This window comes from Equus przewalskii, chromosome 5, assembly GCF_037783145.1.
Source record: "Equus przewalskii isolate Varuska chromosome 5, EquPr2, whole genome shotgun sequence".
NCBI classification, from domain to species: Eukaryota; Metazoa; Chordata; class Mammalia; order Perissodactyla; family Equidae; genus Equus; species Equus przewalskii.
The window spans coordinates 34,893,358-34,911,788 of NC_091835.1; the positions used below are offsets into that span (position 1 = coordinate 34,893,358).

The following is an 18,431-nucleotide window of genomic DNA, read 5'->3' on the forward strand; positions in this document are numbered from 1 at the left end:
GATAATCACTTTTTTTTCTTTCGTCATTTCTGTGCACACATAAACAGCAAAGTAACTTTGAACTCTGTGGAATCATATTGTATGTATTCTGCGGCTCCTGCTTCTTTTGGTTAGCATCCTGAGAAGCACTCACAGTATTACTCTTAGCTACAGCCATTCATTTTCACTGCCGTATAGTATTCTATTGTCCATAAAGTAGCTGTCCTGCCACTGTACTTCTCAGAGATAATTGTTTATTCCCAGCTGGCGGATATTTTTAGCAAATGGATTGATTCTCCCACCCCCACCCTCACCCTGGCTGCTGCTACTCCCAGGGGCATGGAGGGGTAGGGAGGGACTGAGAGTTGTCCCAAGGTCCTTTGCAAGTTTCATCCTTCAGCAGTCGGGGACCATGCTGTCCCTGGCAGCCAGGATTAACGCTGATGTCCTTTGTACCTTGCAGCTTGCTGGAATCGCGGTCCTTGCCATTGGACTATGGCTCCGATTCGACTCTCAGACCAAGAGCATCTTCGAGCAAGAAAATAATAATTCCAGCTTCTACACAGGTGAGGAGGGAAGACTTGGTGCTTCCTCCAACTGTGGAGATGCCGGCCGTGTTGATCCAGGGCCTGGGCAGGGAAAGACTTCTGCTCTGCCCACATTGGCCAGTCATGTCACTTTCAAGCCATGCTTCTGTGTAGTTGTGCCCATGCATTTGCATTTGACTGTTATGGTTTCTTTTTCATGCTAAGTCTGGCATCTTGACCATTCCCTGATGTGAATTTGCCTCTGCCAAAGTTGCTGCTACTCTTGAAGGTTTAAGAACCTCAGTTCTCATCCCTGATTCTCTCTAATTTTGTATCTTCCTGGGCTTGATCATTTCCTTAATTCAAAAAACTTTCTCCTGGGGATCCCCAGTGCCAGGAAAAGGAGACATGATTTCTCCCCATTGGAAGTCTGACACCCAATAGACCTGCCTCTCAGATACTACAGTCAAATTTATACGAGGGACTAGCAGACACGCCAGCCCTTTGGACCCCTCGTGCTGGTGCACGTGCCATGGGTGTTAAGTTTTGTTTGTTTGTTTTCTAGAGTGCTTTTGCTTTAGGGCAAAGATTTCCGATTTAAACATGAATAGACATAGCAGGTTTATTTCTACACATGGACATCTTGACATCTTTTCCAGCAGCATTCTGTCACTTTCACCACCGTATCGCCATGCAAACACCTCTCCAAAAGGAGACGGAGCACTGAGGCCTGTCGAACACCATTCCGCAGTGTCCGAGTCAGCTCACGGGGTCTGTGGCTCTCCCTTCTGCCTGGTTTAGGCATAGGAAACACTTCATTTGCGGGAAACAAAAGCAGCCCCCTATTTTTAGGATAATGCTGTCATGTCATCAGGCTCAAAGTGTAAGTTTGGTCACTTCCTTCCCACCCACCAAACAAGTTATTTTTAAAAAGGAGAGAGAAAACAGTCTGAAGAGAGTGATCGCCCAGGCCTTCAGGAAGAATGCAGTGGCTGGCCAGCACGCGGACCCCAGCCTGCCCCCCGAGGCTGGACTTGATCGGGCTGGCACAGCCCGCTTGGTGGCATGGCAGGCCGTGGAGAGTTTCCCTCCTTTCATTGCTTTCTGTTGTTGTTATTTGAGATTTTAGGGTGTGTCTCCCTATTGTAAGAAAAAAAGTGAGGGTAGGAAAAACACAATATAAGGTTTTTTTAAAAAGACTGCACATACACAGAGTTTTTAGGGAGCAGGTTTCCATGGTGTGCTGACTTGTTTCAGCAACAGTGGGGTTTCTTTGTGAGCCTTCCTGGAATGCCGCCCTGTGAAGCTGGAGCAGTGGTGGCAGGAGGTGGGGGGGCGCTGGGGGAGGCCTTGAGCACTCTGGGTCATGTCATATCGTGTCGTGTCACACCAGGGAGCTGTGAAGGCTCTGTGGGGAGAGCAGATCTGCCGACAGCAGCGTGGAGGCAAGTGGCACGGTTTCAGGCTGGTCGTCCTGAGGAGAGCCCCCAGCCTCCCGCGCCCCGTCTCCAATTGTTCTCTGCAGGGGACCTGGCTCCACGCTCTCTGGCTGCTCCCAACAACCCGGTTTCCATCTTTTGTTGTCTAGGAGTCTGGCTAATTCTGTGTCTTTTTAGACGTGGGAGGTCAGGATCCCCTTGGTGAGTGGATGGAATTGGGAGGAACCACTCACATTTTTGAACCCTTCATTGTATGTCTCATTCCTCACACACATTGTTGTGCAATTTCATCCCCTGCACTCCTCAAGGAGGTAGAATGATTCCCATCTCATGGATGAGAAAACCGAGGCTTTGAGAGGTTAAATAACTCGCCCAAGCTCGTAACCCTCAAGAGGCAGGGCTGGGATTTGAAGCCAGGCCTGTGACAGCTGCTTCTTGTATTATCCGTGCTCGATTGTGGGGGACTCCCCCTGTAGGAAGGGAAACTGTCTCCACTGACTGAACGTTCCCCATGGCGGGCCGGAGCAGAGGCTCCCCGGCCTTTTAACTCCCCTTAGACTGTAGTCAACAGAGAGAAGCCCCCAGCGCCGGTGGCCCTGGCCCACAGATGACAGGTGGGAAAGTCATACAGAGTCAGGAGAGTGATGAGCACGCAGTTGGAGGAGGCAGGGCCTGCCTCACAGGATTCAGCTCCCGTGGGTCACTGCAGGGCACCCTGGTGAGCAGTGGTCCTACCTGAAGTGACCAGGAGGGTGATTTGAAGGCACAATCCCAACGAGACATGGCAATCCCTAGTCGGGGGCCAGTGGCCGCTGTCCCCTTAGCTCTAACAGAGGACTACGGACCCTTTGCGCCTGGACCCCCTTCCTGGGAAAGGGCTCAGCTTCCTAGACTTAGTTCTGCTTGCGGAAGCCCAGGGAGTAGAGGGCGATACGGTGACACTAGACCGTCGGCCAGCTGAGGGACCACTTGGGTCTGGGCCCTGTGCTGCACTGAGTGCTTTGGGAAACAGAATAATTGTCATCCGGGGCCAAAGGGCCAAGGAGGCTTCATTCTCAGTGTCCCCTCCCCCCTCGGGGTGTGAGATAACAGAGAGTGCCAGCTCTACCTGGCCACTACTCTCGACATCATGGGGTGGCTGTCCCTTGCACTGGGGCACTGACCATCTGTAGGGCAACCCACAGGCCAGCCTGACCACGCAGCTGACCCTTCAGGAACCCTGAAGGACCCATGATGTCTTTTCTCCAGCGGGGCCACAGCTTTCGAAGTAGAGAAAGAATGCATAAGCAGGCAGAGAAGCAAGTGGAAAAAGAAACTTTCCAACGTTCACAGCAGTCTATGGTGGATCCAGAACAGCCGACAGCCTTATATGGGCCTTCTCTCTGAGTCAGGCCGGGAGAGCCAGCCCATCAGCAGTCTCTGTAATCCTAGGCTGCAAACATGTCAGGGAACTTCATTTTCTTGGTCCCAGGCCAGCAGTCCTTCTTAACTCCTTGGTGTCCTTCCAGAACCGTAGCCAGTGAATGAGGGTATCTGGGGGGCTCCAGCCAGAGGCCGTGGCTGTCCACCCCTCCTGAGGACCATTCCCCATGGTGACCTGGGGCACTTTGTCATGTTGTCCTGTGCCTGGTTCTCCCCATCCTGAAACCAGCCGAGCTGATGCCCCCGCAGCCCTCCAAGGCAGAGAACTCCAGGCAGATGGAGTCCACCGCAGTGCTTATTAGTGAGAACAACCCTAGGTGGGACCGAGAGGGACCAAGAGAGAGCCGTTGGGGAGCAGCGTTAGGGTTCCTTTGAAGCCCTGATAGAGTTATTTGGAGATAATAAACTGTCCCACGTAAGTGGAGGCCAGAGGCTCTGCAGGATCTTGTTCTCATGCAGACAGGTGTGGCGAGTGCTGTTGGTGCATTGGGTCAGGTGGTGACAGGAGGCTGATGTGTCCACTCCTGCCGAAGCCGAGCCTGATAAGCAGGTGGAAAAGAATGCCCCATTTCTTGTATAAAGGACACCCTCACATATGCTCCTGCTGCACCAAACCCTTTTTTTTTCAACCAGGCCCATAATGTCAGCCTGAAAAAAAGCAGAATAAACAACCCTTAGCAAATTAATACAGAGATCCCCGAGAAGGCTCCGTGACAAATCACTTTTTCCATGAGTCAGACAGAAGCTAACATTCACTTGCTTTATAAAGGCGAACGTTTTGTCATTCGTCATCGTGGCCTTTGCTAACGAGCTCAGGTGTAGAGCCCGGGTGTAGGTGGGGGGAGCCTGGCTGGGGGAAGCCCTGGTAGCCCAGTTAAGAAGCAGCAGCCCGAGCCCCACTTGCTTCCCTGGCTTCCGGGGCTCTGCTGAAATCCTGTGAACAGCTGCCAGTGAATTGCTCATCCTCATCCCCAAATGGAGAGAGTGAAGCCGAGACACCCCAGGTCTGCAGCTGTCCAAGGGAGATTTAAAGCCAGCAAGACCCTTTGTCCTCTTCATCTGCTGAGCCCAAGAATGAATATTTCACATTGACCGAGGCCCATTAGGAGAACGTTTTCTCTGTCCACATGGGAAGTGCTTTTTCCTTCCGTAGCTCCCTATTGCTGCTGACCCAACTCCCTGACTTCTGCCAGGGTTGCCCAGGCTGATGAGCTCGGATCTGGACTTAGAGAAAACCTGTCTGTCTGTTCATTCCCAGTCGACTCAATTTCATGTGCTTGTAAATCCTTTTGATCTCTTAATACTCCTTATTTATTCAGCCCCTGGTTTGGAGCTCAAAGGAGTGACCTCACGCCTCGTTCTCTTCCCCGGGGGGGTGGGGGGGGCGGGGGGAGGGGGGGGCAGGAGAAACTGGGGCCGTGTGACTGCCTCAGCTCGCTGGTGTCCCCGTGTCAGAGCCCGGACCTGAGGGAGGCTGCCCCTGCCGCTGCGCTGGGCGTGGAGCTGCGCTGCCTCTCTGAGTCCGGCCTGTAGGCCCAGTCTTAAACGGCCTAGGAGGAGGGGACTTGTCTCGAGGACAAGCCACATTTGTCCCCTTGCCCAGTCTGGGCCGGGCAGGCACAGGAACAATACCGATATTCATGCAACATAGGGGTTTGCCAGGAAACCCACGTGACTTGACCTCACGACAGATGTGGGGGGAAAGGGGAGAGCCACAAATGCTCCCTTGTGTGCGCTCCGCTCAGTGCCGCCCGGGAGCCTCAGCTGTGGCAGACAGCACGGTTTGTTGCCTGCAAAGCCCCAGCCACATCCTGGGGGGGACAGTAAAGTCACTGCAACACCTGCCAAGGGTCCTCACCGCGGGATCCTGTTGTGTATTGTGGGGAAACGTCATAGACTCTGTCACTTTCAGCCCCTACTTCAAGGAAGTCTCCCTGGTGCCAGTTAGGGAACAGGAGGGAGGGAGCAGCAAGTATGTGAAATTTGTCCCTCTGATGGTTGGTAATCATCCATCCTTCGTATTATTAAGATTAACAGTAGAAGCGTTTTTTTGCACATTTGGGTGAATGTCACTTCACTTCACAACAGTCCTCGAGGCAGGCGTGATTACATCCCTGTCTTGCAGATAGAAAACTGTTGCACAGAGAGGCGAAGTGGCTTTCCCAGGGTCGCAGAGCTGGTGCTGTCAACAGGAGTCCCCCCCACGGTTGAACAGAACGAGTCTGTGACGCAGGGAAGCATGGGACTTTCTGCCCGTTTTGCATGGGGCCTGCATGTTGGAGGAGCCGCGTAAGGGGGTGGTCCCTTCAGGACGCTGTGCCTTCTCAAGATACCTCTGCAAGATGGGCTCCTCGAGGCACTCCCCATGGGTAGTGGGGTGCCTGGGCCAGGGCTGCTCGCTGCGCCCCCCTGTCCTGGGCGTTTGCATTCTGGGGCCTAGACAGGGGTCTGGAAGTCACTGCACTCAAACAGAGCACTTAGAAACCATGTCACCCTCGCTCCCTTTAGCAAGGAGGACCCTTGTCACCCTTAACTTGGAGTAGCTGAATTGCACTGTAAGTCTCTTTAGTGTGCTGTAAGGGATCTTTTGAAATTTTCTAGCAACCAACATCTCATATTACTGATAAAGAAACTGAGGTCCAGAGAGAAAAGTGTCTTACCAGGATCACACAGCAGTTAGTAGCAGAGTTGAGACCACAACACAAGGGTCGTCTGACACCAGGCCTTGTTCTTTGCAGTAGAGCAAGGGACTCCTGCCTTTGCCAACGTGGGCATCACTAACTGCGTGTGGCTGACAGCCGCCGCAGCAAGGCGGGGAGGCCTCTCTGCGGGAATCAGGCGGAGCTGGCTGCACGGAGCACGGCAGTCTGCATGCGCACAGCCCCTACCCGCTGAAAGCTTGCTCTGACAGCCTCTCCTGGCGGCGCAGGCCAGCGGGAGGCTCGCCAGAGTCCCAGGAAGTTAGCCCAAGTTTGGAGGGTCTGTTTTAATCAGCGTGAGTGGATTCATCTTGCTGGAAACAGCTGACAGCCTGGACCAGCTCATGTGCTGAGTGGAATCTGGGGGTTCCCATGGTTCTTCTTTGTCCTGGTTGGGCGGTAATGGGCACCTTCCAGGAAGGCTGAGGGTGAGGTAGGAGTGAGGACTTGATGGGGCTGGGTTCCAGAAGAGGGGCTGGTGGGATGGAGACGAGCAGAGGTGGAGGAGGCTGTTTTTTGAAGGATGGGGGGCAACACAGAATCATGTAGAAGGAAATGGAATTGCCCGAAGTATCTGGGCCTCCACACTAATGTCTCCACGTCTTGTCCTCTCTCCTCTCCCTGCAGGAGTTTATATTCTGATTGGAGCTGGTGCCCTCATAATGGTGGTGGGTTTCCTGGGCTGCTGTGGGGCTGTGCAGGAGTCCCAGTGCATGCTGGGATTGGTGAGTGTCCCCCTGCTGCCCACAGCCACTCTGACTCCTGGACTGCAAGATCTCGTAGAACAGATGGGGTGGGATGAGGTGAAGAGGGAACCCCAAGGGCGTGAGCCATCCTCAGCCCTGCAGTGTCCCTGGGCTCCAGGCCCTGCCCCGTCTCCCAGCCAGGCAGCCATCTTGCCCCCTTCCCCTGTGGCGATGTGCTGTCCTCTTCCTTTCTGGAGCTTCTCTCTTGTCACTTCCCTTAGGCAACTAAATGCCAGGACTTTGTTTTTCCCTTTTTCGAGGACCACGTTTGCTTTTTTTCCCTGAATCCACAGGTACCTTTGCCTTCTCTTCTTACTTCAAAATTTGTTAGAATTTTTCTCAAACTCCAGAATATATTCACATTCTTTATTTCCTCAGATCTCTGGTTTTTGTGAGTGAGCGAGGGTATTTTATTTCTGACTGACTCTTAATTAACACCCTAGAAAGGCCGATTCTGGGGTCAGCTGTGTCCAGTCCTTTCCTCCTAGTGAGAACCTCCCCACTAAAGCTTTCACCTCGCCTTGGCTTAACTCTCTCGGTTCTGTAAGCATCTTCCCTCCCCTCCAGGCTGTGCATTTGTGCCCCTAGATGCCCCGTCTCCAGAGAGTAGTCACTGTTCCTTGTTCTCCAAGTGCCCTTTGGTTTTCCTGGTCGCCTGGCTGGCATTGTTCCTCACCCACCCCCTCTCTGCCTTCCAGTTCTTCTGCTTCCTGTTGGTTATATTTGCCATCGAAATTGCTGCAGCCATCTGGGGATATTCCCACAAAGATGAGGTGGGTTTTTCCCATAAGATCTCTTGGGACCTGCAGTGATGTGGTTTGGGGAGTTGGGGGGTGGGGGGTGATGAAGGCGGATGGTGGCTCGTCGCTTTGGTCAGCCTTCAGCCATCGCACGTGCCGCTTACTCGACCTCGTTCCCGCATGCCCGTCAGAGTGCGAGCTCCCCCGGGGCAGGGAATGTGAGCCATTATACTTCCCTGTGTGGGAATTTGCCAACCGCTGCTGGACGGTGCTGGCAAACAGCAGGCATTCAGGAAATACTCCCTGGGAGTGTGTGTCTGTCTCAGTCTCACAGCTCGGCAGCCCTTTTCTCGCCTCCTCTAGAAAGGTCTGAGGAACACCTGGCTCTGTGTGGGCTGGACACCCCCTACTTCACCTAGTCTATAAATTCGTGCTGCCATGAGCTAAGTGCAAGTGTCGTAGAAGTCGTTTACATCCAGAAGTCCCATGGGATTTGAAAAGGTTGGATGAGGAAGGGGCATCTCTTCTGGCTTCATGGAGGAGGGGACACTGACGTGAACCTTAAATGGGAGATAGGATTTCAGGAGGAAGGTTGGTGGGGGACAGGGGACTTCCCGGCAAAGGAAGGGTCTGAGCACAGCTGAGCTTGGGATCCCATGGGCAGCCACCGAAGAGTTGTGGCCAGGACGGGCCACATCAGAACAGTTTTAGGAAGGGCTGTCTTGTCATGTTTAGCAGGAAGGGAAAAAGAAGAGAGATACTGGATCCAGGAACCCTGTTTTTTTTTTTAATTAAAAAATAATTAATTAATTAATTATCCAGATAGTAAAAGCTGCAGCCATGGAAATAGGAGGGGATAACTATTAAAGCTGCTGAAGGAGAAATGCTGGATGTTGGTCAGTTAATTGATGTTGAGGGGAGAGGGGACCAAGGGACAGGCATCTGTTAGACTGGGATGTACCCAGGTACAGGAAGTAATAATGTAGCTTCTATTTCATGATGTAATAACTAATGCTTATTCCACATGTACCCCTCCTTATGAGACACTGTGCTAAGGGCTTAACATGCGAAAGCTCATTTGCATCCTTGCCATGACCTCTGAGGTAGGGACTGTTAGAATCTCCATCCTACGTATGCAGAAACTGATGTTTGGTCTCTAAGTGGAAAAAAAAAAGAAGATGGAAACCTGAGGACCCAGCCAGGTTGGGAATAGGATTTTTTTTCTTTAGCTTGAAGAGATTCAATTTTGTTCATAGGTAGAAGGGAAGGAGCCAAGTGAGGCTGAAGGGCCGGACCAAAGGTGCGAGAGAAGAAGGGAGCATGGCCACAGCAGGCTCCTAGAGGCTGTGGGAGGAGGAGGGAGGGGCCCCCGAGGTGAGAGAGGCCGTGCTAGGCCAGTGGCTTCAGTCTGCTCGCAATGATTTCTAGCCCCAGGAATTTCTTTGTGAACAAAATGGAACAGGTAACACGTGTTCATGAAAAACCATCTCTGCTCCTCTCTTGTGTGTCCATCATAGGTGATTAAGGATATCCAGGAATTTTACAAGGACACCTACAACAAGCTGAAGACCAAGGACGAGCCCCAGCGGGAGACGCTGAAAGCCATCCACTATGCGGTAGGTCATCTTTGCAAAGACCCTGACCCCTGTGGCCTTTCTGGTGGACGCTTGTGCACCTGGGATGCTTGCCACACGTCCCTATGCCGCTCATCTTTTTATTTGTTTCTCTCACCCCCATCCCTCTCCCTGCAGCTGGATTGCTGTGGTATCGTTGGGGGAGTGGAACAGTTTATCTCGGACATCTGCCCCCAAAAGGATGTACTCTCAAGCTTCACAACGAAGGTAACCTTCAGAGCAAGCCTCTTTGCCCCTGCCCTCTTGTTCTGGGGTGACAGGTACCCATAAACACCTCTTCTGCCTGTGAAAGGGCCCAGGGTGGCCATCTCATTTCTCCACTGCCCTGGGGCCTCTGCTTCCTTAAGGACAGCAAAACAAATAGGGGAAATAAGAAAGTGTTCTAGCTGCCTGCAACGATTTGGCACCGGGAATGGCCCGCTGCTGCCCCACATTCTGCCCCACGCGGCCCTCGAGGACAGCTGTGCTCTGAGTCCTGGCTTCCTGCCATAGACTCATAAACAGCTCAGGATCGTGCACCAGAGCGAATGTCCAAATTCAGGAGGACAAGTAACCCTGATAAGAGAGAGACCCCAAAGCGGGGGCCTACCCCTCTCCACTCCTCGCTCTCTCACCCAGATTTTAGGGAGCCGTCTCCCATATCTCTGTCTTGGTTCTCCTTTCTGTCCACCAGCCAGGACACCTGAACACTCCTGCCCCAGCCCTTTGTCTGGGGCCACCAGTGCTCCCGGTGTGAAAGCGGTGCTGTGGGCGGGAGGGGGTGTGCCCTGGAGCAGGGATTTGTGTGACCCGAGTCTTGCTCTGCCCCCTAAGCCCTGCCCTGAGGCCATCAAGGAGGTCTTCGACAACAAATTCCACATCATCGGCGCGGTGGGCATCGGGATTGCTGTGGTGATGGTGAGTGGCGGGGACGTTGGGAGGGAGTGGTCCTCTTAGTAGCTAACACTTAATAAGCACATGCTCTGACCAACTAATTTATCAACAAGTTTAATCCTCACCGCACCTATGAAGCGGGAACTATTAGTATTCCCACTTTACGGACTCGGCAGTGGAGGCACAGAGAGGTTGAGTAAGCTGATCAAAGTCCCTGAGCTCCTGAGTGAAGCATCTGGGATTTGAACTCAGTGTATCTGCGGAATCCATTCTCTTAACCGTTTAGGTTCAAGGGTAAATGTCAGGTGATGCCAGTGCTGCTGGTCCCCAGACCAGGCTTTGAGGAGCAAGGATGGACATCCCCGGACCTGTTAGTTATCTGGGATAATCTTAAGAACATGTTTTGCTCATGTACCTGCTCTTCTTTTCCCTGAGAAAGAAGTTCAGTAAAGCTACATGGATGTGAATGGTTTCACCTCCCCCTGTGTCCCGCTGGGACGGAAGCTTCCAGTAAGACTCTCTTGCTAATCAGCCCCCAGAAACCATCAAGGGCCAACAAGGTTCCCTAGGGTCACCCCCATTCCCCGTGAGGGAGTGATAAGGACCCTGTAGGGGACACACCCCTCACTGGGACAGCCTGGCTCACTAACATCCCAGAGTCTTCCCTCTGGTCCTCCTCTGCCCCTTGCAAGACTGCCCCAAAAGAGAGAATTGCTCCCTTCCCTATTGGTTATTTGCACCCCTCATCTGCATCTAAGAAAAGCTGGAAGCAGCTTTCAGGAAGAGACAAAACGATACCTTTTAAAATAGAATATACGACACAGACATAGAGAGATGGAAGTGAAAGTACTAACCTGTCTGGACTATTGGACTATCTGAAATTTGTGCATTAAATTTAGCTCTGAGCTTGTTTGTCTCACCTGCAAGGTCTTCAGGGGAGTTGCTTGTGCAGATTGCGTTAGCAAGTGACTGCAGACTCTCAGAATCCCACCAGTCAGCAGTCCTTCCTGTTGTCTAACCTACGTCTCTCCTGCTTCGGCACCCTTGAACTCATTTGGCCTCGTGGTCACCATTCTCCTTGTCGTTTGTGTTGGCCTGAATGACTCGTGTCTTTCCTCTCCCTCGGCAAAGCCCGCCCGTTCCTCATGTCCCTCCCTGCCTTGTCTTCCAGATCTTTGGGATGATCTTCAGTATGATTCTGTGCTGTGCCATCCGCAGGAGCCGAGAGATGGTCTAGAGTCAGCTTGCACCCCTGAGCAGGAAAGCTTACCCCTGAAGATTGTCGGTGGTTTTCTTGGGGTTTTGTTTTTGTTTTTTGTTTTTTGCCACTAACTGTAGTATTCATGCTGCATTTCTAAACACGAAAAAGTTATTCCGTTTGTCTTTTTAGTGCTTATTCAATATTGATATTTGTAGTGGAGGGGTTTGGGGATTTGGTCTGCTTTGGTTTGGTTTTTTTTTTTTTTTGGTTGTTTGTTTTTGCTTATTATGTTCAGCAGAAATCCTGCAATGAAAGGTACTATATTTGCTAGACTCTAGACAAAAGATATTGTACATAAAGAGAATTTTTTTTGTCTTTAAATAGATGAAAAAAAAATGTCTATCAAATTTAATCAGGTTATAACTTATGTTGAAGACAATTTGATACATAATAAAAGATTATGACAATATCCCAGACTGCTTTCTGTTTTTCACTTCCTTTCTTTTTTTATTTTTTTAGAGCTATTTATTTTTCAGATGTCTTTCAACTGCTCTTTGCTCCGACTCATTTCTATGAGGAGGTGGGGAGGTTAGTCTGCCTACTTTACTAGTGAAGGAATCAAGGCATGGAGAGATGAAGGCATTGTGATCCAAGACCACACAGTTGTTGATAGTCAGCAGTGGAACCTGGCCCAGGACTCTGTCCTGCAGGGATTTGTCGTGTCTTGGGGACACAGCAGTAAACAGGAGCTCCCTGATGGCTTGGTTTCATTCACTGCTTACCCCCAGCACCTAGAACCTATTGTCGGGTGCATAGTAGGTGCTCAGTTAATATTTGATGGTTGAATAAATGAAGGCATACTCATCAGGGTTTAACCAGAGAAGCAGAATATTAAATATAATGCATGTATAAAATTTGTTAGAGGGATTGACCTTACACAATCCTTAAGCAGTCTCTATATGCCTGTTGTCTTTGCGTCTGATGCTAGAGCTTGGAGCCCACAGTGCAGACAGTTGGGAAGGACAGATGGATGGAAAGTGGGGGACAGGCTGGAGCCCGTGAGGACAGACAAATCCGTGTCAACTCCTGTTCGTCTGGTGCTGGGGGTGTGGGTCTTACAGCGGCTGGGATGCTTCGTGGTGGAGCTCAACGCACTGGCCAGGAGTTGGAGAAGGTGAAGTGAGCCAGCAAATAGGCAACAGCTTGTGGGAGCTACAGAATGACTGCCACTTCTTCCCTCCTCCAGACCCCTGACGAGGCTCTCCTTCCGTCGTGCTCCACCGGAACCAGAAGCATGCAGGACAGGGAACGCTGGGAAGTGTAGTTCAGCTTAACCAGCTTGCCTGCTCACCAAGCCTCCAGTGTGGGAGGTAGTGCCACTTGGAAGCCTGCCATCCAGTGAGCACCCGGAGTTAAGGAGGCAGTTCCAACAGAGGCCAACGCTGTGAGGTGACGCGCGGAGGTAGAGGAAGCCTGTTCTTATTTTCCACTCCTTAATTTAGTTTGGGTTCTTTCTTAACATTTACAAAAAATAAAAGAATCCAAATGGCACTGAATGCCACTGTTACATTAAATATCAGAACACCAGTGTCCACAGCAGCATCATTCACAAGAGCCAAAAGGTGGCAACAGCCCACATATTCATCAACAGATGAGTGTATAAACAAAATGTGGTAAATCCATACAATGCAATATTATTTCTCCTTAAAAAGAAATGAAATTCCAACATGTGCTACAGCATGGATGAAGCTTGAAGACATTATGCTGAGTGAAGTGAGCCAGACACAAAAAGGAAACAGTGTATGATTCCAATTATACGAGATTCCTCAAATAGATAAATTCATAGAGACAGAAAGTAGACTAGAAGTAACCAGGGGTGGGGGAGGGGAAAACTGTTTCATGAGAACAGGATTTCCATTTGGGATAATAAAAAGTTCTGGAAGCGGATGGTGGTGACGGTTGCACAACGTTGTGAATGGACTTAGTGCCACTGAATTGTACACTTAAAAATGGTTAAAATGGTAAGTTGTATGTTATGTTTGTTTTACCACAATTTAAAAATGTCAGGGTTAGCACCCTTGCATCTCATTGCTGTTCTATGGGCCCAGGTCCCTTATTAATTTGAGCATTTGAGGGCTAATTGTACTGTTTCGGCTGTGGAACCATTGGTTTTGTGTAAGAGTGGATGAGACTGTCATAATGCACGGCGTCAGGATCCTGATTGATTCTACTCTCCACCCTGTATTGACTGCCAGCACCTCTAGGAAAGGCGGGTCCCCTAGACACACTTTCTCCTCTGCCGCTTTGCTGAAGAATGGGTAGAGTCAGTGTCACAGATTGCCACTACTTAAATCGAAGAATATCTCAGGGTTGTACCCTGTCTTTCAGCCTATTCTAAATAATGGACCAACTGACTAGCTTAAGCGAAAGCGAATAATTTATTAAGAACACTAGTGGTGTCTCGTGGAACCCAAGAGTGGAGACACCTGGGCCACAGGAAGATCCTGGAACCATGGCCCAGGAGCTCGCGCAGCTCTCCACTTGAGTGCTATGTTTTGCTCTCCAAAGAGACCAATGGTGTCTGCTATTCAGTCCACGTGGGCTGGAAAAGGCTGGCCTGCAGCTCCCAAGCTTACACAGAGACAACCACCATTAGCCCCGTTTGAAGTCTTAGGAGAGAATCTGACCCAGTTTCACTCGAATATCTGTCCCTGGCCAGTCAGCTGCCAGGTGGGGGAGGGGTGCATGTAGTAAAGACTCGGCCACCCTCTGACCTGAGTGAGACTGGGCCCAGGACCAGAAGCGGAGGGATCACTGAGAGCTGGCAGACACCCGGGAAGGAGCCAGCTGGTCCCCGCTGCCCTCAGTCTGGCCGAAACAAGCCTGCCAGACTCCTGGCAGACGGTCCATGAAGCTCTGCAGTTAAGGCAAAACCAAGATGGTCCCCAGCGCTCAGAACCTGAAGGGCTTTGGGAGTAAAGGCCTTTAGGAAATTTTAGGTCACAAAAAGGCAATAGACTCTGCCAATAACAGCAATAGCTGTGGGTCCAGAAAGAATCTCCTTGAGGGGCCCGCCGGGTGGTGCAGTGGTTAAGTTCACACGATCCGCTTCTCGGTGGCCCGGGGTTCGCCGGTTCGGATCGCGGGAGTGGACATGGCACCGCTTGGCACGCCATGCTGTGGTAGGCGTCCCACATATAAAGCAGAGGAAGATGGGCACAATGTTAGCTCAGGGCCAGGCTTCCTCAGCAAAAAGAGGAGGACTGGCAGTAGTTATCTCAGGGCTAATCTTCCTGGGGGGGCGGGGAAGAATCTCCTTGAACAAAACAGGAATACCCAGCTGGGTCCGTTGGCCTCTTGGTTCAACTGTGAAAAACAGCCCAGGGGCAACAAATCTGAATCAAAACAGCTGGATAGTAAAAGTTACTACTTCACTCGGTGCCCTTCAAGGCCTGAACTTGCTTTGAATCCCCACCCTCCTGGCGCTCTCACAAGGCCCGGCTCCCACATGGCACGTCCCCCGAGAGTGGAGGTGAGCGGTGCGAGGGCGGAGCCAGGACCCCACGTGAATCCCAGCGCTCGTTCCCGCTGCCGTCCTTTCTCCCGGGAAGGGGGTCTAACTAGCGCATTAGGACACTGCAGGAGTGCAGGGAAGTTTTGTTTTACAGAAGGTTAGGCTCAGACATTTCCTGAGCTTCTTGGGCACGAGATGGAGCAGTATGGGGGACTGACAGCACCATTAGCGGACCCATAGCGGGGGGAATACCCCACACAAGGGGAGAGGTCTCTGTTGGTGGGCTACGGGGCCCTGCTTTGCCCTATCATGGTCAATGTTTTAAGTGATAACTCAGAATATTATTAAATATTGTAGGTTTTACAAAGCTCTGAGGAATAGCCAGTAATTTGGGTTAACAGAATTACAGTTCTAAGAGATCTCGGGGTCTGGAATAATGGATTGTGACACCCAAAGGATGTATCTTAACAGGAATACAAAGTAAATGAAATCAAGCAATCCTATAATATGTCCAGCACAGTCCTTGATCCTTACACTTCAAGTAGCTGAGTTAGGTTAGGCACATATTTAGCTGGTTAGATAATACGGTTTTTCGCCTCATATATTAAGTCTGGAGGCAACCACAGGTGATGCAGCAGCTCGGTGCTGTCAAAATTGGCATCTCTGCGATGCTCTTGGCTCATCCCCCATGGTCACAAGGTAGCTGCCGCATTTCCAACCATCTCTACATTCACAGCAGGAAGTAGAGGAGAAGGGCAAATGCTCGCTACAACTATTCCTTTTATCTGAAATACAAATGCTTCCCCCAACAGACAAGAAGCCAATTTTCATTGGGCCATCATTGGCCAAAGTCTGTCACACGGGTACTCATAGCCATAAGGGAGGATGAGAATACAAATATTTAGTTTTTCCAATCTACAGTGAAGGTGGGAAAGGGACAAATAAGTTATGGGTGTTTTATTCCATTTTACACTAGGAGAACTTGAGGCTCAGAGAAGTTAAATATTTGCCCCAAGATCATACAGTTAATATACTGGATACAGATTTGAATCCAGGTTTACCTTTCTCCCTTGTCTCCATGTCTTATTGCATGTTTCACACAGTGGTGCCTCCCAGGATTAATATCGTAGGAGGAAATTTAACTGGAACATCTTTTGATCAGAAGAACTCATTACATAAATGCAGGATGGAGAAACAATTTCATTTGAAAAGAGACGTGGAAATGTAGCTTACTACAAACTTAACAGAAGCCAAAACTCTCAGGTGAAGCTGTGTTGGGCTCCATCCAGAGAGGTGGGTGTCCAGACAGAGAGAGAGAAGAAAGCCACAGTTGCAGCAGTCAGACCCCAGGCGGTATTATGCTCCAACCTGGGACCTCCTCAAAAGTGAAGGTAGCCAACTACAGAGACCTGGAGGGGATGGACGTTGGGGAGGAGCCTAAAACCATGTCATCCAGGAGGAGAGTGAAGGACCAGGGAATTCTAACCTGAGCACGGGAAGGGGAGAACCCACCACATGCCCATCTTTGTTTTCAGATATCCAAATGGCTATAAAATAAACCAGGGGTATATATTGTCCCAGAGGCCACAATGAGAACTCAGAGGGGAACTCACAGGGAACAGATTTTGGCTTAATACAAAGAAAGCTCCTTAAAACCAGGGCTATCCAACAGAGTAGTGGGCCCCACGATATGAAGGAGGCTCCAGGAGAGGCTGGAGATGGAGCTGTGCCAATTCCTGCACCAAAGGAGACTTGAGGAACTCATACATCCCTTCCAACTCTAAGAGCTTTAACAATATAGGTCTCCAAGCAAATACTCAGGCAACAAGTGCTGACTCTTTTTTTTCCATTACTGGGGGGCAAGGGTGAGGGAAGGACCTCTAATAAAGGTTGAAGTAATAGCAACAGTGAATATTTCTATGGGCAACCCAAAAATATTTCAAAATAATGCTTTATCTCTGAAATTGTTGCATTTTTTCCATACTCAGTGCCACTGCTGGACTCTTCAAGACTCAAGGAAAAGAGCACCCTAACCCTTAAAAAATGGGGCTTGTTGGAAGGATATTCAGCATCTCAGCCTCCATACCATGACCTCTGCATTTCTGCACTTGCTAGCCTGGATTGTACCACAGGCCTAGTGGAGGCTGAGACGGTGGCGCATCCCAGCTCTGTATGTGGCACCTCTGCTTCTCTCTGCATCTCACACTCAAGCTCCCTGAGCAGAAAGCATCGAAACAGATAGTTTGGACCATCCAGTAAGAAGCATCCCTACTGGCATCTCTTGTCAGGACATCGATCCCTGGCCCCAGTGATTGTAGCCAAGGGAGAAGTGTCAATGTTCAGGATGCCCCATGGCCTTCCAAGCACAGGAAATTAAGCAGAAAGAATTTCCGGGGGCACCTTTCCTGGTTAGAGCTGACTGGCTCAAGGACTGCCTGGCACAACCGCCTTAGACGAGCCCCACCACAGAGTCTTTACACCCCGAGAGGATCTGCAATGGAATTCTCAGAGCAAATATGCCTGTTGAGGGATGTTCTCCTTAAATAAGTGTGACCACACCCCAGGAGAGGTGGGATTACCTGTGTGGGTCTTTGAGAGATGGAGGTTGCAGAGAGGGACTGTGAACCACGGAAGGTCAATGTCAGAGTCAACTGCAGGTTCATGGACCCCCAAGCTAAGGGTCATTGGAGCCTAAGGGCTTTATTCCAGCAAGCTAAGTTCCTTCCTCTCCCCCTCAGGCCACCCCACCCACCCTCAGTTTCAGCACTGGCCTGGAGAGGCCTGAGCCACTAATGTAATAGTTTTCACTCAAGCATTGGCCAGCAGACCCCTGGAGAGCTAATTTGATTTCTTTCCTTTTAAATTGGATTTCCCTGAACCATCTGCTGCTTCTGTGGCAACACAGGCAGGATCAGACCTTATCTCAGTGTAGATCTCTACTGCTCTGCAAGACTCCAAGGAGCCTGGGCTGACCTTCCGGCCAAGTGAGGCAGTGAGGGACCCTGGGGAGAGCTCTGACACACCCTGCAAGCAGTCACCTGTGCCCATAGATCTCATAGCAGAGCGTGGGCTGTCCAGCTGACCCTCAGTACTGCCCTGGGAGCTGGGGAGACATGCAGATTATTCTCTAATCTTAACACATGGGGAAACTGAGGGCCAAAGAAAAGAGTCAGTGACTTGCCCAGGACCACGAAGCTCAAGCAAGCCTAGAGAAGCCCCATGGCTACGGGAGAAAGGATGGCGACATTGAAACAGATCTACATTCAATGACATCCCTGGCATTCAACTGGCATGGTCTTGGGCCTTGGTTTCTTCATGTGTAGGTTGGAGCTGATAAAACATATCTCATAGGGTAGTTTTGAAAATTAAAAGTATTAAAAAGAAATGAGCTATCAATTCACGAAAAGACATGTAGGAACCTTAAATGCATATTACAAAGTGAAAGAAGCCAATCTGAAAAGCCTACATACCGTATGATTCCAACCATACGACATTCTGGAAAAGGCAAAACTATGGAGATGGTAAAAACATTAGTGGTTGCCAACAGTTCAGGGGGAAAGAGGATGAATAGGTGGAACACGGGAGTTTTAGGGCAGTGAAACTATTCTGTATCCTACTGTAATTGTGGATACATGTCATTATACATTTGTGAAAACC

General features: G+C 50.4%; 1 protein-coding gene across 1 annotated transcript in view; it reads left to right on the top strand.

The window, feature by feature from the left end:
• Window positions 1-11,729, top strand: part of CD9 (CD9 molecule) — a 32,363-nt gene extending 20,634 nt beyond the window's left edge. The window contains exons 2-8 of the mRNA XM_008513921.2: window positions 443-545; window positions 6,694-6,791; window positions 7,511-7,585; window positions 9,070-9,168; window positions 9,304-9,393; window positions 10,000-10,083; window positions 11,231-11,729. Coding sequence (XP_008512143.1) covers window positions 443-545; window positions 6,694-6,791; window positions 7,511-7,585; window positions 9,070-9,168; window positions 9,304-9,393; window positions 10,000-10,083; window positions 11,231-11,296 — 615 coding nt within the window. The 3' untranslated portion in view covers window positions 11,297-11,729. The remainder of the gene's footprint in view (window positions 1-442; window positions 546-6,693; window positions 6,792-7,510; window positions 7,586-9,069; window positions 9,169-9,303; window positions 9,394-9,999; window positions 10,084-11,230) is intronic.
• Window positions 11,730-18,431: the final 6,702 nt, after the last annotated feature.